The 21,208-nt window shown below is 37.3% G+C and overlaps 1 protein-coding gene across 6 annotated transcripts in view; it reads left to right on the top strand.

Annotated features, from left to right (window-relative positions):
• Nucleotides 1–21,208, top strand: part of Nsd1 (nuclear receptor binding SET domain protein 1) — a 142,425-nt gene that overhangs the window by 47,934 nt on the left and 73,283 nt on the right. For 5 of the 6 annotated variants that reach the window (XM_026398225.2, XM_026398223.2, XM_026398224.2 and 2 more), the window contains exons 4-5: nt 4,545–4,717; nt 7,380–9,945. In XM_026398225.2, coding sequence (XP_026254010.2) covers nt 4,545–4,717; nt 7,380–9,945 — 2,739 coding nt within the window. The remainder of the gene's footprint in view (nt 1–4,544; nt 4,718–7,379; nt 9,946–21,208) is intronic. The other variant, XM_026398227.2, reaches the window with a different exon arrangement.

Below are 21,208 nucleotides of genomic sequence, written 5' to 3'. Positions count from 1 at the left end.
TGTCTGGAGTCTAAACAGTTTATTTCTTATAGCTCTAGAGTCTGGGAAGTACAAGATCAAGTTGCCAGCTTGTTGTTCTGTCTTACAGGCTTTCTTCCTGGCTTATAGCCAGCCAGCTTCTTTCTGTGTGTTAACATGGCAGAGATACAGAGAATGGCAAGTGCAGGCTTACTCAGGCATTTACATACATACTTAAATAAATAAATGCCTGAATAAGCTTGCATTTATTTGTTTAAGTGTTTGGGCTGGGGTTGTGGCTCAGTGGTAGAGTGCTCGCCTAGCACATGTGAGGCCCTGGGTTCAATCTTCAGAACCCATAAAAACAAACAAACAAACAAATAAATAAACAAATAAATAAAAGGTATTGTGACCAACTACTTCTAAAATATAAATGTTAAAAAATATGTATATGGGTAAGTATTTATTCGTACTGGGGATTAAACCCAGGAGCTTTCTACCACTGAGCTCTATTTCTTGCCTCCCCCACTCCCATATTTTTTGTTTGTTTTGAGACAGGGTCACAGCCTTGAACTTGAGAGATTCTCTTGCCTCCAGCCTCCCTAGTTACTGTTAGTTACAGTCATGTGCCACCATTTCCCGGGCAGAGTTTCATTCTTTTAGTAGACTGGATAATTTTCCATTTTAGATCACATTTTGTTTAGCTATTTGGCCATCAATGAACATTTAGGTTGTTTTTACCTTTTAGCTATTGTGAAAAGTGATTCTATAAAGGTTGTCTAAGTACCTATTTTATCTGATTTATTGAATATATGTCAAATGCTTTAAATTTTTTTTAAAAATATTTTTTAGTTTTCGGCGGACACAACATCTTTGTTTGTTTGTGGTGCTGAGGATCGAACACGGGCCGCACGCATGCCAGGCGAGCTCGCTACCGTTTGAGCCACATCCCCAGCCCCATAAATTTTTAAAAAGTCCTTTGAATTGTGTTCTTTCCATTGCCCCTGCCCTAGATTAGATACTAGTATACTCATCTTTACTCTTTTTGGTGATCTCTGGTCTACTGAGACTCCTGTTTCCCCTTAATGTGTTACATAGAGGTCAAAGAAGTTTATTTAAGATGTGAAACTGAGCCTGTTCTTCTTCAGTTTAAAAGAGTTTAAAAGAGACTTCTTATTGCCAACAGGATAATGGCTAAACTTTTAACCTGCAATGCAAGTTCTTTTAGCTCTGCCTTGTGCCTAACCTTGTTTAGTTTCTTTTCTTTTATTATTTTAGTGTTCTGAGAACTACTTGTGGGTTTTTTTTTTTTTAATAAGGAGACCTGTGCATCTCCAAATTAATTGCACCTCAACAATCTTATTCTTTTTTTTTTTTTAAAGAGAGAGGGGGAGAGAGAGAGAGAGAGAGAGAGAGAGAGAGAGAGAGAGAGAGAGAGAGAGAGAGAGAGAGAATTTTTTAATATTTATTTTTTAGTTCTCAGCGGACACAACATCTTTGTTGGTATGTGGTGCTAAGAATCGAACCCGGGCTGCACGAATGCCACGCGAGCGCGCTACCGCTTGAGCCACATCCCCAGCCCTACTTGTGGGTTTTTGTTTTTTTGTACTAGAGATTTAACCCAGCTTAACCATTGAGCTACATTCCCAGCCCTTTTTATTTTATTTTATTTTGAGACTATAAGTCAGTAAGTTGCTGAGGCTGGCTTTGAACTAGCAATCTTCCTATTTTAGTCTCCCAAGTTGCTGAGGTTACAGGCATACATCACTATCCCCAACTACTTGTGGTTTTAATTTTTTTTTTTCATTCATGCATGCTATTGAGATTTGCAGACCCTTATCGTGGTATGCTCTCCCTCACAATCTGTTTGCCTTCAAAAATTGTTCAGGCATGGCTGACTTTTGAACTTGGAATCTTTCTATCTCAGCCTCTGAGAATACAGGTATGTGCCATAATGTCTAGCATGTATACACTTTTGAAATTGGCATTTATGCCAGTTACTGTGGCACATGCCTGTAAACTCAGGGTCTCTACAAGCTGAGGCAAGAATTTTTAAGTTCATGGCCACATTGGGGAAGTTAGTGAGATCATCTCAAAATAAAAAATAAAGGGCTGGAGACGTTTGTTGCTCAGTGGTAGGGTACTTCTTGCTTCGATTCTCATGAATGAATTATGTAGGTCAGTGTACAGCATCTTTAGTTCAATCCGTAGTACTGAAAGATAGGAAGGAAGGAATTAGAAACAAAGAGAAAGAGAGAAAGAAAATAGCTATTAAAAGACAGACTGCTGTTGAAATACCTTGATGTTTTCTATTCTTTAGTTACTGCAGAAAATAGGCATTTTGAAATCTCTTTATTTTTTCATGTTCACTTTTAAATCTCTCTTCCATTTTCTCTTTCATGCATTCTGAAGAAAGTTTCCCTAATGTTTTAGAGACATCTAGATTCTTTCTGTGTTTTTAACCGGATTATGACTGTAAGTGATTGCATATACTGTAATCCCATGCCACAATAGTCTCAGTTACTAGAGAGACTGAAGGAGGAGGCTTGAAGTTTGAGGCCAAGTTGGACAATTTAGCAAGACCCAGTCTCAAAATAAAATAGTAAAAAGGACTGAGGATGTAGAGCTTAGTAGTAGAACTCCCCTGAATTTAATCTCTAGTGCTGCAAAAAAAAAAAAAAAAAAAAAAAACCAAATAGGCAAATAGGATGTGGATTATAATAAGGGAACTAGATTCAAGTTAAAGTTAATTTTTACATATAATGATTATCCTTTTCTTTTTGAAAAAGCAACAAATTGCTAAACCTCTTTAATTACTTTTATAACCTTTTTTAACAGGTTCTTTATATATAAGTTGTAGTTGGACATAGTACCTTTATTTATTTTTTTTATGTGCTGAGGATCGAACCCGAACCCAGTGCCTCACATGTTAGGCGAGTGCTCTACCACTAAGCCACAAACCCTGCTGTAACCTTTTTCTTTTCTTTTTTTTTTTTTTTAAAGAGAGAGTGAGAGAGGAGAGAGAGAGAGAGAGAATTTTTAATATTTATTTTTTAGTTCTCGGCGGACACAACATCTTTGTTGGTATGTGGTGCTGAGGATCGAACCCGGGCCGCACGCATGCCAGGCGAGCACGCTACCGCTTGAGCCACATCCCCAGCCCGTTTTTAGGGGAAAAATTTTCTCTCTCTCTCTCTCTTTCTCTCACTCTCACTCTCTTTAAAAATTTTTTTTTTAATATTTATTTTTTAGGTGTAGTTGGATACAATATCTTTTATTTTTACCTGGTGCTGAAGGTCGAACCCAGGGCCTCACATGCTAGATGAGCACTCTACCACTGAGCCACAACCCTAGCCCTGTAACCTTTTTTTAAAAAAAATAGAAAGATGCTAAAATGCTAAACTTGTGGGAGATATATACTAGATGAATTCAAATATCTTTTCTTAGCATACAGTTTTTATTTATCTTGGTCATTGTACACATAGAACTTAGGAAATGAAGAAACTGTGGACTCCCTGGATTTCATTTCATTTCTTTTCTTTTTTGCTGTTTAGATTTCCAAAGCAGGTATTTGACTACAAGTTTGCTGTCTGAATAACTTTAAACTTAGTGTGTCTATGTAATTGGGACCATACTACTTATTTCTAGGGAAAAAGGACCTCGTATAGTATCTGGCCCAGAAAGCTACTACATTAATGTTAATGCTTTGTATCACGTTTCTTGCCTTATATATTTTACTGTAGTGTTTCTAGTGTTCTTAGTCATTTGTTCTTTTTTTTTTTTGATTATTGTTTGTATTGCTGCAACTTACTTTATGTACGTTATTTTTTGACAATGAAGCTATAGTACCCCCCCCCCCTTTTTTTTTGGTTTGGTACCAGGGATTGATCTCAGGAGGAGTACTCGACCACTGAGCCTCATCCCTAGCCCTATTTTGTGTTTTATTTAGAGACAAGGTCTCACTGAGTTGTCTGGTGCCTAGCTGTTGCTGAGGCTTGCTTTGAACTCGTGATTCTCTTGTTGCAGCATCCTGAGCCACTGGGACTCCAGGCATGCACCACTGTGTCTGGTGAGGCTGTCGAACATTATAAGCTGATGATGAATTTTGTTAACTACTCCCTTAGTTTGTTTTACTGTTAGCTAATTAACCAGTTTGTTTGAGGTTTTGGTACTGGAAATTGAACCAGGGGCACTCTATGATTGAACTGTGTCTCCAGTCCTTTGTATTTTGAGACAGAGTCTCAGTCTCACTAGATTGATGAGGCCACCTTGGACTTGAGAGATTTCTCCAGTATTAGTCTTCTGAGTAGCTGGGATTACAGGCATGTGCCTCCATGTCTCTTTCTAACTGATCCCTAACATATACTTAGACTAAACTACTGATATTTTCAAAAACTCTCATGCATTTTCTTGCCATATAAATTGAATATAATTTTTCTTCTATGTGATCTACTCCCAATTGTCTGGTTCTGTTGGTATTTTATCATGTTAATTGATTGTCACTAGAGACTAAGCATCTTTGGCAGTAGGGGTAAGAGTATTTTCTAGATGATGAAGTAGTGACACTGATTTTTATCCTTATCTAGTTGCCAATCGGAGACCATATCGGGAATATTACGTGGAGGCTTTTGGAGACCCTTCTGAAAGAGCCTGGGTGGCTGGAAAAGCAATCGTCATGTTTGAAGGCAGGCATCAATTTGAAGAACTACCTGTCCTTAGGAAAAGAGGAAAGCAGAAAGAAAAAGGATATAGGCATAAGGTAAAAATAAAATCTAAATAAGGGGCTTCTTAAAAAAATTATCTACTTGTAGGTTGGCAGAGAGGAGAAGCATTGTTCTTGAAATATAAGCCATTGTCTTTGTTAGTAGGGTATCTTTGAGAAAATAGCTAGTAAGCAGGTTTTTTGCAGGGATAAGGGTGAAGTAAGCTTTTGAAATACTTTACATTGTTTTTGAAGAAATGACTTTAGATACCTCTGCCTTGTCTCTAAGAGAAGCTACAATACAATACCACCTGACCAGTCTTTTTTGATTATTTCTTATGCAAGAGGAAAGTGATCATTAAAATGAAATATTCTACTTCTCACCCTCTGGACTAATTATTTCTCTTAAAAATCAGAATAATCAGCTTTTTAACAATTTTTTTAATGTTTTATCAGTGTTGAATTCATTCTTTCAAAACCTGGATATATTTTAATCATGAACATTTATTTCTTTTGCTTGAAGTTAATGTTGGCTAAGAAAATTTTTCTTTTAATTTTTCCCTCCAATTTTGTTGTGTTAAAATACATATAGCATCAAATTAATCATTTTAATCATATTTTAGTTACAATTTATGATGTAAAATTATCTATGTAAAATATATATGTTGGTGGTATTGGGTATCAAACCCAGGGTTTCATGCATTGTAGGAAAACACTCTACCACTGAGCTATGTCTCTGGGTCTCTTAATGCTTTTCATTTGCTAGAAGTGAAACTTTGTCTCCATTAAATAGTAACTTACTATTTCTTTTTTCCCCTAGCTCCTAACAATCAGTATTCTTTCTCAGTATGAATTAATTTTTTTTTATAGTCAATTCTTTTTTTTTTTTTTTTAATTTTTTTTATTTTTTAGTTTTTAGCAGACACAACATCTTTGTTGGTATGTGGTGCTGAGGATCGAACCGGGCCGCACGCATGCCAGGCGAGCGCGCTACCGCTGGAGCCACATCCCCAGCCCCTAGAGAATTTTTTAATATTTATTATTTTTTTTTTTTTTAGTTTTTCGGCAGACACAACATCTTTGTATGTGGTGCTGAGGATCGAACCCGGGCCACACGCATGCCAGGCGAGCATGCTACCGTTTGAGCCACATCCCCAGCCTAATAGTCAATTATTTTGCTTACGTGTTTTTGTTTTGTTTTGGTACCAGGGATTGAACTCAGGGGCACTCTGAGCCACATCCCCAGCCCTATTTTGTTTTTATTTAGAGACAGGGTCTCTCTGAATTGCTTAGCACCTCACCGTTGCTGAGGCTGGCATTGAACTCAAGATCCTCCTGTCTTAGCCTCCCAAGCACTGGGATTACAGGTGTGCCCCTCTGTGCTCAGCACCAGTTCTTACTTTTATAGTCACTTTAGAAGAAGAAATAATTCTTAGTTTGTTTCTTACTTCACTGTGTATATATACTATGTATAAATAAGTACTTTTAGATTTTTTGCAAAAAAACTATGATTAGGATAATTTTAAATTAGTATACAGGGTCTATCACTTTTATACGTTCTTTTTAGACTCATCTTTATCTCTAAAACTGTCTAATAACATACCTTGTAGAACTGTTCTGATTAGAAGTAAGTATAAAATACCCTGGTATAAGTTTGATAATATAAAAACTATTAGTATATGTTGTTAGGATGAAGGAGTTTAACTTGCTATTATTTTGGATGGTTATTGGTAGGAAATTGTCAAAATTTTTATTTTATGCTTTTAGCTAGGTAGATTTATCACCCTTCTTTTCATAGGATTTATCTAATACTTTCTTGTTCTGGAACATTGATTTACTTTAGTCAGAGACATGAGCATTAGTGGGTATATTTGCATATAAAAGAGACCACATAGTTTAGTGCCTCTTTAGTGACAGTTTTACATTCTCAGCAGGACATCTTTTTCACAAGTATTAAAATTAATTGTGAACACTTAGAGTTAACAGTGTTAATACTTGACTAGTATCTATTGTATGGAGCCAAGGAAAGAAAGAGCCTAGAAAATTAGATATGTTTCACAGAGCCTCAAATGTCCTCATGCTGTGAAGATTCTAGAAAAAAACACATGTATTTTGTTATACCCAAGTGTCTCTGTACTACATAATCATGCCCCAGAGATAAATTGGGCATAATCCACTTTGTATGTATTTAGCTATGCCCTAGTGAGAGGTAGAATTTTAAAATTCAGGTTTCTTAGAATTAGATCTGATCTCTTCTTTCCTCCTGGCCTATATTTTCATATTCATCTTTAAACTTTTTCTTTCTTTTGCATCTGAGCATGTGCATGCCCTTCATAAGTCAGGAAGAAAATAAATCCTTATTCTAAGTTATAGAGGAGTAAGTAAGGAAGGTCTGATTTAGAAATGTAATATTTTCAGTTGTAGTCTGAGTAATGGCTACTTCTTTTTGTTTATAAATCCAAGAAGGGCAGAGAATTTATGACACTAATTCTCCTCTAATGATGAATCTTATTGACAGAAGTATTGTTGGGGAATCCCTTTTAGGTAAACTGAGGGTAAATCAACATGATAACTTCCTGACAAGTCTCATAATAAGACGTTGAAGAAGTGCAACAAAGTTTAGACAAGCTTCTGATTTGAAAGATGTTTATTCATTTTCTTCCAGTGTCGCCTCACATTTCTCTGATAAGTGTTGTGCTTTTTCTCGTTTACATTTAAGGTTCCTCAGAAAATTTTGAGTAAATGGGAAGCCAGTGTTGGTCTTGCTGAACAATATGATGTTCCTAAAGGGTCAAAGAACCGAAAATGTGTCACTAGTTCAGGCAAGTTGGACAGTGAGGAGGATATGCCATTTGAGGACTGTGCAAATGATCCAGAATCAGAACATGATCTGTTGCTTAATGGCTGCTTGAAATCTCTGGCTTTTGATTCTGAGCATTCTGCAGATGAGAAGGAAAAGCCCTGTGCTAAGTCTCGAGCCAGAAAGAGCTCTGATAATCCAAAAAGGACTAGTGTGAAAAAAAGCGTCATGCAATTTGAAGCACATAAGGAAGAACGGAGGGGTAAGATTCCAGAGAACCTTGCCCTAAACTTTATCTCTGGGGATGTATCTGATAAGCAGGCCTCTAATGAACTTTCAAGGATAGCAAACAGCCTCACAGGGTCCAGCACTGCCCCAGGAAGTTTCCTGTTTTCTTCGTGTGGCAAAAACAGTGCAAAGAAAGAATTTGAGACTCCAAATTGTGATTCTTTATTGGGCTTGTCTGAGGGTGCCTTGATCTCTAAACATTCTGGGGAGAAAAAGAAACTTCAGCGAGGTCTGGTGTGTAGTTCAAAAGTACAGCTCTGTTATATTGGAGCTGGTGATGAGGAAAAGCGAAGCGATTCCATCAGTATCTGTACCACTTCTGATGATGGAAGTAGTGATCTGGACCCTGTAGAACACAGCTCAGAGTCTGATAACAGTGTCCTTGAAATTACAGATACGTTTGATAGAAGAGAGAACATGTTATCCATGCAGAAAAATGAAAAGATGAAGTATTCTAGGTATCCTGCCACAAACACTAGGGTGAAAGCAAAACAGAAATCTCTGATTAACTCACATACAGACCACTTACTAGATTGTACAAAGACAGTAGATCCTGGAACTGAGACATCTCAGGTTAATCTCACTGATATTAAAGTGTCCACTCTCGTCCACAAAACCCAATCGGAGTTTAGAAATGATGGTCTCTCTCCAAAACTTAACACACCATCAAGCATTTCCAGTGAAAACACACTGATAAAGGGTGGTACTACAAATCAAGCTCTGTTACATTTGAAAAGCAAACAGCCCAAGTTCCGAAGTATAAAGTGTAAACATAAAGAAAATCCAGTTATAGTAGAACCCCAAGGTACAAATGAGGACTGTGGTTTGAAATGCTTCTCTTCTGATACCAAAGGCTCTCCTTTGGCCAGCATTTCTAAAACTGGAAAGGTGGATGGGCTAAAACTACTGAACAACATGCATGAGAAAACCAGGGATTCAAGTGACATAGAAACAGCAGTAGTTAAACATGTTCTATCTGAATTGAAGGAACTCTCTTACAGATCCTTAAGTGATGATGTCAGTGACTCTGGAACATCAAAGCCATCAAAACCGTTACTTTTTTCTTCTGCTTCTAGTCAGAATCATATACCTATTGAACCAGACTACAAGTTTAGTACATTGCTAATGATGTTGAAAGATATGCATGATAGTAAGACCAAGGAGCAAAGGTTGATGACTGCTCAAAATTTGGTCTCTTATCGAAGTCCTGTTCGTGGCGACTGTTCTACTACCAGTAGTCCTGTGGCAGCATCTAAGGTTTTGGTTTCAGGAGGCTCCACCCACAATTCAGAAAAAAATGGAGAGGGCACTCAGGACTCAGCCCATCCTAACTCTAGTGGTGACTCTGTGCTCTCTGGGGAATTGTCTGCCTCCTTGCCTGGCATAGTGTCTGACATACGAGACCTTCCTGCTTCTGGCAAAAGTCGTCCCAACTGTGTTACCAGGCGCAACTGTGCCCGATCAAAACCATCCTCCAAATTTCGAGATGTGTTTTCAGCCCAGGTGGCAAAGAATACAATGAACCGGAAAGCCTTAAAGACAGAGCGAAAAAGAAAACTGAACCAGAACCGGCTTCCAGCTGTGACTCTGGAGACTGCACTGCAGGGAGACACAGAGAGTGGATGCTCTGTGAATGGCCCATCCAAGGGTGGGGTAGAAGATCTTGGTAAAGAAGAAACTCTTCAATTAACAGGACATTTAAAAAGTGAAGATGCTCAGTTTTCTGATGTACATTTTGATAAACAGTCTGAACCTGATAAAATTCTTGTAAAGGGTTCCCCCTTTGAGAACAGAAAAGGCCCAGAGCTGGACTCTGAAATGAATAGTGAGAATGATGAACTAAATGGGGTAAATCAAGTGGTGCCTAAAAAGCGGTGGCAGCGTTTAAACCAAAGGCGCACAAAACCTGGAAAGCGCACTAACAGGTTTAAGGAGAAAGAGAACTCTGAGGGTGCCTTTGGGGTCTTGCTTCCTAGTGACCCTGTTCAGAAGGGTCGGGATGATTTCCCAGAGAATAGAACTCCAACATCTACAAACATACTAGAGGACTCACTGACAGATCCAAATCATGCTAGCCACTTAGATTCAGTTGGTCCGCCCTTGAATGTTTGTGATAAATCCAGTGCAAGCGTGGAAGATATGGAAAAGGAGCCAGTAATTCCCAGTTTGACACCCCAGGCTGAGCTCCCTGAACCAGGTAAGGACTTCTGACTTTGGTGAAAGGGGTTGGAAAAAGTGCCTATGATGTTCCTCTTCTGAAGTTGATGTGTTTTAATGGAAAGGTCATTTGTAAACTGGGAAGGGAAGGATCATCTAAAAGAAAAGGCTTTATCTAGAAGATACGAAATTTTGAAAATCACATTTCCATATATATTTTCAGCAAAACCTTTTCCTCGCTTTTTCCTTTAGTAAGTCTCAGCAACATTTTTGTTTTTGTTCCTACCTTTGAAAATCTATTAGCTTTGGGGACTCAATGTGTTATTGCAGGTAATTGAGAAACTTTGGGCTTGAAGTTTAAATTCCTTTGATCACAGCTTATGATAGATCTATCTATTCTGTAAGCAAAAGGAATATTCTGGGAGAAAAAATGAAACTGTTCTGTAGTACTTATGGGAAGATCTTAAGTGTATTAAATCCATTTTGGAAGATTTATAAGTAGATAAAAATACCAGGGGTATCTTACCTTAGCAGTATGAGGGAAACAGTAAAAATCTATCAGGATATTAATGTACAGTGTAGTCACTGAGGATAAAATTAAGTATCCTTAAATGTGAGAGTCCTGAAATTGTTTACCATAGTACATTTTCCCTTCTCAGCTTTATTGAAGTATAATTCACACATCATAAAATTTACAGTACAATTTGTGGTTTTTAGTATTTTTCACAGAGTATGCAAAAGTCCACATGAACAAATGTGGAACAATCTATTGCCAGTTCCATATAGTTCTTAGAAATAGAATCAGATAATGTGTGACCCTTTTATATCTGGCTTCTTTAACATTGTATATTGTTTTCAAGATCCATCCATGACGTAGGAACTTTTTCTTTTTCCACTTGTATTGATTGAACCCAGGCCCTGGCACATGGTGGGAAGGTGCTCTATCACTAACCTATATCCTCAGCTTTCCTTTTTTTTTTTTTAAATCCCCTTCAATGTGGTGTTGGGGATCGGACCCAGGGCTTCTTGCATGCTAAGCAGCTAAGCACATGCTCTGGCATTGATCTGTACCACAACACCCCCTCCTCATTCTGTCCCTGTTTCCTGAGATGCTGGGATTACAGGCATGCACTACTACTAATGACACCCTTCTTCTTTTCCTTATTCATTTATTAGTCAGTGGACATTTAGGTTGCTTCCACATCTTGTCCTGTGAATAATAAATGCAGCAGTGAATGTGGATGTGCAATAGCTCTTTGAGATCGATTTTCAGTTATTTTTGATATAAATCCAAAAGTGAAATTGCTGGGTTACATAGTAATTTAAAAAAAAATTTTTTTTTTTTTTAGTTGTAGATGGACACAATATCTTCATTTTATTGTTATGTGGTGCTGAGGATCGAACCCAGTGCCTCATGCCTGGTAGGCGAGCTCTCTACCTCTGAGCCACAACCCCAACCCCACATAGTAATTTTTAATATTTATTTTTTAATTGGACACAATATTTTATTTATTTTTATGTGGTGCTGGGGATTGAACCCAGGGCCTCACATGTGCTAGGCAAGTACTCTACCACTGAGCCACAACCCCAGCCCTGTAATTTTTTATTTTATGTGGTTCTAGAATTGAACACAGTGCCTCACACATGCTAGGCAAACGTTTTACAGCGCCAGACCCTGTAATTTTAATAGCAATTTTACTTGTAAGTTTTTGAGGAACTTCCATATTCTCCATAGTTGATGCACCATTTTAAATTCCATTGATTGTGCAAAAGGGCTCTTAGCTCTTCGCATCCTTGTTAACAACTTGTTTTCTGTTTTTTGAGTGTAGCCATACTAATGGGGGTGAGGTGATATCCCGTTATGGTTTTGATTTGCATTTCTCTGGTGTTGAACATCTTTTCAGGGGTTTATTGGCCATTTGTATATTTTCTTTGGAGAGTAGTCTGTTCAAGTCCTTTGCCCATATTTTAACCTGGTTATTATTAGTTGTGACAGTTCTTTATATATTATAAATATTAACCACTGTATCTGATACATAATTTGTGGATATTTTCTCCTATTACATAAGTTGTCTTTTCACTCTGTTGGTTGTTGATTATCTTCCCACATTGAGAATAATATTGCTACCCTTGTTGAGAACTACTTGACTGGGTATGTGATGGTTTATTTATTTCAGGGCTCTCTATTCTGTTAGTCTTTATATCCATGTTTATGCTGGTACTATATTGTTTAATTGCCGTAGCTTTGGATATGTTTGGAAAATAGGGTAAGGACTCCAGCTTTTCCCTAAAGATTGTTTTGTTTAATTAGGGGTTCTCTTGAAATTCCATATGAATTTTAAAGAGTTTTTCTCTATTTCTACAACATGTTCCATATTGGTGTTTTTTTTGTTGTTGTTGTTGTTGTTTTTTGGAAACAGGGTCTTGTTGTACCCAAGCTAGCCTTGAACTTGGGATCAAGTAATCTTCCTGCTGATGCTACAGGTGCACACCAATGTGTCTGGCTGTTTTTGGAATTTTGATAGGAATACTACCAAAACAAACTTCACATTCACTGCAATTCCTGTTTTGGTAGTATGGATATCTTCTAGTGTTGTTGTTGTTTTGTTTGTTTGTTTTTTGTACTGGGTCTTGAACTGAGGGGCACTCAACTACTGAGCCACATCCCCAACCCTGTTTTGTATTTTACTTAGAGATTGGGTCTCACTGAGTTACTTAGTGCCTCACTGCTGCTGAGGCTAGCTTTGAACTTTGGTAGAGATTCTGCTATCTCAGGCTCTATCTCAGGCTCCGGAGCCTTGGGATTACAGGTGTGAGCTACTGCGCCCTGCTGGAAATGCAAGATTTTTTAGTGTTACTTTTGTCTTCTACAGCTTTGCTGAATTTGTTCTACCACATTTTTAATGTAATATTTAGGATTTTCTACATATAAGATTGTGTTTTTGCAGAAAATTTTGCTTCTTACTTTCCAGTTTGAATGCTTTTTCTTGTCTAGTTACTTTGAGCTTTCAGTACTGTTTTGAAGGCATCTCTAGAATAGGTATCTTCAGTTTTTCACCATTGAATTTAATGTTAGCTGGGATCTTTGCATATATCATCTTTATTGTATTTATGTGATTTTCCTAGTTTGACTTTCTGAGTGGTGGTTGAATTTTGTCAGATGCTTTCTGTGCATCAATTGAAATGATCATATGATTTTGGGTGGGATTATTTATCCTGTTAATATGGTCTATTTAATAATTCATTTTTTTAACAACCATCCCAGAATTAAATCACATTTGGTCATGAGTGTGATTCCTACAATTTACTGTTGAGTTTGGTTTGTTAGTATTTTGTGAAGATTTTTGCATCAGTAGTCACAAGCATATTGGTCTATAACATTCTTGCAGTATCTTTTGTCTGGCTTTCTTTGTCAGAGTTAGTCCTTGGCTTCCAATGATCCTAGGTTTTTCTTTGTTGGAAGGTCGTCTGCTCGGATTTTCTATTTCTTCATGAGTCATTTCATTTAGTCTTGATAGATTATATATTTCTAGGGATGTATCTGTTTTCTTCTTGGTGATTCAGGTTATTTCTGATTTTAATTGATTCTCTTTCTCTCAATGTTGCCCAGGACTTTAAACTTACTTTGATTGATTGATTGATTGTTCTTTTCAAAAAAGCAACTGGAATAGTCAAGTTTTTTCTTTTGGCATTACCGTGGCTTTGCACACATGAGAGTTATACTCTCAGCCCTGCTTTTTTGTATTATTTTCTATTCTTTCTTTATTTTTTTCTCTAGACTTCGTTTTTTTCCCTTCAGCTAACTTTGAGCTTAATTTATTACTTATTTATTTTTAACTGTTTGAGGTGTGATGTAAAACTTGTTGACTTTAGGTTTTTCTTTTCTTTTGTACTGAGATGATATCTAAGGGCCTCATGCATGGTGGGCAAGTGCTCTGCCACTAAGCTACATCCCCAATCCCTTTTAATTTATTTTGAGACAGAGACTCACTAAGTTGCCCAGGGTTTTCTCATTTACAATCATCCTGTCTCAATCTCTGCTGTATTATAGCGGGATTTTACTGCATACCATAAGTTTTGTTGTGTTTTCATTTGTCTCAAGATATTTTTAATTTCCTTTATGATATCTTTGGCTTATTGGTTGTTCAAGAGTGTGTTGTTGGGGTTGAGGATGTAGGTCAGTGCTTGACTAACAAGCGTGAGACCCTGAGTTCAATCTGCAGTTCCCTCTGCTTTCCCAAAAAAAAGGTATGGCATTTAAGTTCCACATATTTGTAGCTTCAGGTTTTCATACTACTATTGATTTTTAGTTTCTTTCCTTTGTGGTTGGAAGATACTGGCTGTGATTTCATTCTTCATAGTTTACTATCTTGTTTTTTTTTTTTTTAATTTATTTATTTATTTTAGTTCTCGGCGGACACAACATCTTTGTTGGTATGTGGTGCTGAGGATCGAACCGGGCCGCATGCATGCCAAGCGAGCGCGCTACCGCTTGAGCCACATCCCCAGCCCTACTGTCTTGTTTTTTGATACTGGGGATTGAATCCAGGGACACTACTGAGCCCTTTTTTTAAGTTGTTGAGGACCTTTATTTTTATCTGTCTGTGTCTGTCTGTCTGTCTGTCTGTCTATCTATCTATATGCAATGATGAGAATCAAACCCAGTGCCTCACACTGGGTAGGCAAGTGATCTACCACTGTGTCACAATCCCAGCCCTTTTGATAGACCTTTTTTTAATTTCTGATGAGAATCGAATCCAGTGCCTCACATGTGTTAAGCAAGCACTGTATCACTGAGCCTCAACCCCAGCCCCATAACTTAATTTTCCTTTCCTTTTCCTTCCTTCCTTCCTTCCTTCCTTCCTTCCTTCCTTCCTTCCTTCCTTCCTTCCTTCCTTCCTTTATTTTTTTGAGAGAGAGAGAATTTTTCAATATTTATTTTTTAGCTTTGGGCGGACACAACATCTTCATTTGTATGTGGTGCTGAGGATCGAACCCAGCGCCGCGCGCATGCCAGGCGAGCACGCTACCGCTTTAGCCACATCCCCAGCCCCCCCCCCCCATAACTTATTAAGACTTGTTTTGCAACAAAGTGTTTCATTTTGGAGAATGTTCCCTGTGCACATATAGAAGAATATGTATTTCTTTCTTTCTCTCTTTATTTTATTTTTTTAAGAGAGAGTGAGAGAGGAGAGAGAGAGAGAGGGAGAGAGAGAATTTTTAATATTTATTTTTCAGTTCTCGGCGGACACAACATCTTTGTTGGTATGTGGTGCTGAGGATCGAACCCGGGCCGCACGCATGCCAGGCGAGCGCGCTACCGCTTGAGCCACATCCCCAGCCCCTCTTCCTTCCTTCCTTCCTCCCTCCCTCCCTCCCTCCCTCCCTCCCTCCCTCCCTCCCTCCCTCATTTATTTTTTAGGTATAGATGGACACAACACAATGCCTTTATTTTTACGTGGTGCTGAGGTTCGAACCCGGGTCCTACCAGTGCTAGGCGAGTGCTCTATCGCTGAGCCACAATCCCAGCCTCACAAGTGGTGTTTTCTGTATATGTCTATTAAGTTCAGTTCATCTGTAGTGTTGTTGAAGTCTTGTTTCCTTATTTATCTTCTGTATGGCTGCACTTGCCATTATTGTGTAGTAGTGTAATAAAATCTCTTCATGGAATTATTTCTTCCTTTAATTCTGTCAATGTTTGCTTCATTTTTGGGTCTTCTGATGTTATATATTCCAGGTGAATTGTTTGTTTATAGTGACTTCTTTGTCTCCTCTGGCAGTTTTTGACTTAAAATATATTTTGTTTGATAGAAGAACAGCCACCTCTGTTCTACTTTGTTTCTCACTTGTAGAGGCTTATCATCTTTCCATGCTTTAACTTTCTTTCTTTTTGATATTTATTTTTTAGTTGTAGTTGGACACAATACCTTTATTTCACTTATTTATTTTTATGTGGTACTGAGTATAGAACCGAGGGTCTTGCACGTTCGAGGCAAGCGCTCTACCTCTGAGCCACAACCCCAGCCCTAACTTTTTAAAAAAAATATTTATTTATTTGTTTTTAGTTATAGGTGGACTTGATAACCTTTAATTTTTTTTTTAATGTGGTACTGAGGATCGAACCCAGTGCCTCACACATGCTAGTCAAGCGCTCTACCTTTGAGCCACAACCCCAGCTCCTCCATCCTTTAAGGACAAATTTTAAGGTGAATCTTTTGTAGATAATGTATAATTATGTCATATTTAATCTATTCAGCCATGCTATCTTTTTATTAGAACCTTTAAGCCATTTACATTTAAAATAAGGAAGGACTTACTATTGCCAGTTTTTTTTTTAATTGTTTTAGTTGTAGATGGACAGGATACCTTTTTTCATTTATTTTTATGTGGTGCTGAGGAATCAAACCCAGCGTCTGACATGTACAAGGCAAGCGCTCTACCACTGAGCCCCAGCCCTATTATTGCCAGTTTTAAAATTATAGTTTGTGTGTCTTGTAGCTGTTTGTTCCTTTTCCTACCTTGCTTCCTTTGTGTGTATTTTATATTGACATGCTTTTTTCCCTTCTCATTTCATTTTGTGTATTCTATAGGCATTTTTATTTCAGACATACATGAAACACGATAATCTTTTTTTACACTGTGAACAGCTTAAATTGTTCATAAAAAAATTTATTCTTTTTTGGGGGGTGTGTGTGTGTGTGTTACTGAGCATTGAGCCTAGGGGCACTTTACCACTGACCTACATCTTCAGTCCTTTTTTTCTTTATGGGTACTAGGAATTGAACTCAGGGACACTCAACCACTGAGCCATTCCCCCAGCCCTATTTTTTTTTTTTTTTTGTATTTTATTTAGAGGCAGGGTCTCACTGAATTGCTTAGTGCCTCGCCTTTGCTGAAGCTGCCTTTGAACTTGTAATCTTCCTGTCTCAGCCTCTTGAGCTGCTGGGATTATAGGTGTGCACCACCATGCCCGGCTATCCCCAATCCTTTCTAATTTTTTTGTTCTGAGACAGGGTCTAAGTTGTTTAGGGCCTTGCTGATATGAGAGTGGCTTCTTAACTTGTCATCTTTCTGCCTCACTCTTCCAAGTTCCTGGGATTATAAGCATGTAGTTGGCAAAATACCACTGTTTAACATATTCCCATTCCCACTTTGTTTCCCCCCCACCCTTTGTCTTTTATGTTGTAAATTATATCTATCTATGTTGTGTATACATTAACAGTTTAATAGTTATAGTTATTTTTACGCTTTTGTTTGCTAAATTCTATACCTGATTTAGTTGTGTTTTATGCAACAGCATTATAGTATTTAGTATTTGTATACGCAGATTAGTCTTTACTGACAAGCTTTTAATTTTTTATTGTGGCTGTCTTTGTGCTCATCTATGGTATTGCAACCTCTTAATAAAGGGTTTTCTACTATGTATTGTTGTTAAATCAACATCTTTCTGGGGTACAAGAATTGGGACTTCCTCTTGCCATCTTGTTGATGTCCCTCTTATGTCTTTTTTGTGCTGAATAATATTCCATATGAACCATACTTTATTTGTCCATTCATCAGTTGATTGATATTGAGGTTCTTTCCATTTTTTTGCCCTTTACAAATGATGGTATTTTGTATGTATTCAAGATATATGTCCATTAGGTATGCTGTATAAATGTTGTCCTGGTTTTTTGGTTGTCTCTTATTTTCTTGACCATATACATTGAAGCACAGAATTTTAAAAAAAATAATTTTTTTTCCCCATTAAATTTGTTCGTTCTTTGCTTGTGTTTTTTGGTGTCCCCTCAGAACCTTTTTAACCTTTGGTCTTGAAGATTTATATATTTTCTTCTAGTGCCTTTGACCTGTTTTGTTTTTAATGGTGTCAGGGGTCCAACTATTTTTTTGTATGTTGGTATTGATTTTTCTCAGCACCATTGATTGGAAAAGATTATTTATTCCTTATTGCATGGTTTGTCATTAGTGTTGAAAACAAATCAACTGTAAATATGTAAGGAATAAATGCTAAATTCTTAATTTTTTTCTGTTACTCTATAGGAAAGGGACAATTCTCTGAATATCCAAAGTATTAGATTCTTGATCTATTTTATTTATTTATCTTTTGACAGAACATCTTGGTATGTTGCTCATGCTGGCCTTGAACTCATTTTTCTGCTGCCTTAGCCTCCAAAATTACTGTAATTATAGGCATGTGCCACCTCTTCCAGCTTTAGCTGTGGTTTTAGTAGATTAACTTTTATGGTGAGAAACTTCCTTTTTAGTCCTACTTTTGTCATATATATTTTTGTACCTATTGAGACAACATGATATAATTCACTGATTTGTGTGTGTGTGCGTGTGCTGAGGATTGAACCCAGGGCCTGTGTATGCAAGGCAAGCACTCTACCAACTGAGCTATATCTCCAGTCCACTGATTTTTGTATTTTTAACTTGCAGCCTTACAGTAAATCCTATTTGGTCCATGCCATTTTTTACATTGCTAGATTTGATTTGCTTGTATTTTTTGAGAACTTTTTCATCTATTCTCATAAGGAATGATTTTCTGCAGGGTTTTTTTTTTTTTTTTTTTGTGTGTGTGTGTGTGTGTGTACACACATGTGTGATTTCTTTTGTCTAATTTTAATTTTAAAATTTTGAGGAGTACCAGGGATTGAACTAGGGGGCACTCAACCACTGAGCCATATCCCCATCCTATTTTATATTTTATTTAGAGACAGGGTCTCACTGAGTTGCCTAATGCCTACCCATTGCTGAGGTTGGCTTTGAACTTACGATTCTTCTGTCTCAGCTTCCTGAGCTACTGGATTACAGACATGTACCACCATGCCTGGCTCTTTTGTCTAGTTTTTGTATCAGGATACTAGTGGCCTGATAAGATGTATTGTGACATAGGGTAGGTATTTTCTTTGTCTTTTGTTTTTGTTGTGCTTGGAATGCAAACCAGGGAATCATGCATGCTGAGCATGTGCTGTACTGCTGAGCCACACCTTGGTAGATTCTTAAATTAATAACCCCGTTGTGGCCTTCCTAATTTATTTGTTTTTTTTTTTTTAAGGAAAACTTTACTAATATCATTGTTCTGGGTTATTTAGTTGGTTTTTAGTTGAAATATTTAGTGTGTGTCAGTTTGGAAAAAAATTCTTTGGTGTGAAGATATGTCCTTGTCCTTTAGGTATGGAGTTTTTTTTTAGCCCTGATTTCTCATAGCTTAAGATTACATAATTTATGCCCTTGTTTTTCTCTCTAGTTGGTCTTTTATTGCTGGAGATAGAGCCCATAGCCTCAGGCATGCTAGGCAAATGCTCTATCAACTGTATCCCCATCCCTGGTCTTGCTTTATTGTGGTTCTTGTTTTCCCAGTAGGCACCAAAACCCAGGGCAAATTATTCTTGGTTCAGGGTTATTATTGTTCAAAGTAGGGTGTCTCTAAAACTTTTACTGGTCTCCTTTAATGGAAGGTAAGCTGAGACACTGAGACTAAAATATTTAGAACATTTTTAGCAGTTTAATTTTATGCCTTTTGGGTCTAGCAATTAAAAATCAGGCACATTTTGTTTTTCTGTTCTGTTTGTTTTTTTTTTTTCATTAATTCAAACAGGTGATTTGAAAACTCTTGGTTTAGGACATTGACTTCCCATTGTTGGCTATAGTTTTAATTTTCTGTCTTTGTTGGCAAGGGAAGATTTTTTTTCTATGTAAAACCAGAAATTATAGCTCCCCCCCTTCCAGTTTGTTCTCTCATCCGTGTGTGTGTGTGTGTGTGTGTGTGTGTGTGTGTGTGTGTGTATGTGTGTATGCACGACGTGTGCTGGAGATTAAACTCAGAGCTTTTTTTTTTTTTTTTTTTTTTTTTAAAGAGGGAGAGATTTTAATATTTATTTTTTAGTATTTGGCGGACACAACATCTTCATTTGTATGTGGTGCTGAGGATGGAACCCGGGCCACAACGCATGCCAGGCGAGCGGTACCGCTTGAGCCACATCCCCAGCCCTAAACTCAGAGCTTTGTTCATGCGAGGCAAGCATTCTACCAACTGAACCCCTTTCATCTCTTTTTGCTGGGGGCTGAAACTACTCTCAATTAGCCTTGATTTTTCTGGTTTTAGCTCCAGAAATGTTTATTTGAATCTCCAATAACAGATTTATGATCATTGTATTTTCCTGTTCATTGATGGATTCCCCCTCACACACTTAAATTTTTCCTTGATATCTTTCCTCCTTTCACCACTTTTATTGACCTGTCCTTTGCTATCTAGTAGTGTCATAGTTGGGTCATGTGGGTGGTAGAACAAATTCTTTCTTGGGGAGGAGGGTACTGGTAATGAACCCAGGGGTGCTTAAACATTGATTCACATCCTCAGCCCTTTTTATGTATTAAATTTTAAAGAATCAAGACAGGGTCTCCCTCAATTCTGAGGCTGTCTTTGAACTTGTGATCCTCCTTTCTTAGCTTCCCGAGTCGTATTTTTTATTACTTATACACGTGTATATTATGAAAGAAGATTGTCTTTTATTCAGGAATATTTCATAGTGTTTATTCATTGAAATTTTTTAAAGTTTTTTTTTAAATAGATGGATACAGTATCTTTATTTTTTTACTTTAATTTTTACATGGTGCTGAGGATCAAACCCAGTGCCCCACTACATGCTGGGCAAGCGCTCTACTACTGAGCTACAACTGTAGCCCCATTGTAACATTTTATATATTGAAATAGTTTTATCTTTACTTGTTTAAATAAAAAAAATTTTTGGTTTGGAACATGGTAATATGGTCACAGAATTCAGAATTCAAAAGATGAGAAAAGTTAGTAAACATGTTCCTTCAGTGATATCAGATCTCTCTAGAGATAGTACATGAATAAGCAAAAAAGTTGGAGTAAAGTATGAAATTTTATAAAGGCCTATATGTACAGATTTGACTCTTGGAAATCCCTTAGCACGAATGAAGCTGTATTTTAGAAGGATATTTTTTTAACCTTGGTTATGGGGTCTTAGCAGAGCGCATCCCACCCCAGTTTATATAATCCTGTCATTTATAACAACAGGGCAAGGGAAGGATAGGTTGGGAGGCTCATTTTTACTGAAAAGTGAAACATGTGACAGAATTATTTAGTCCTGTTAAGAGAGTAGGATGATGAAACATATAAAATGTTATGCTCTGTAGGAGCTTCTAAAGAAGGTAGTGGTATAGATGAAGCAAGATTGGCCATGAATTTGTAATTGTTGACTCCAAATGATATGTACATGGTTTTGAAATTCTTTATTTAAAAAAAGAGCAAGGAAAATGGTAAATGTAAATGT

This window comes from Urocitellus parryii, chromosome 1 (genome assembly GCF_045843805.1).
Source record: "Urocitellus parryii isolate mUroPar1 chromosome 1, mUroPar1.hap1, whole genome shotgun sequence".
NCBI lineage: Eukaryota > Metazoa > Chordata > Mammalia > Rodentia > Sciuridae > Urocitellus > Urocitellus parryii.
This window is presented reverse-complemented; position numbering and strand designations above follow the sequence as displayed.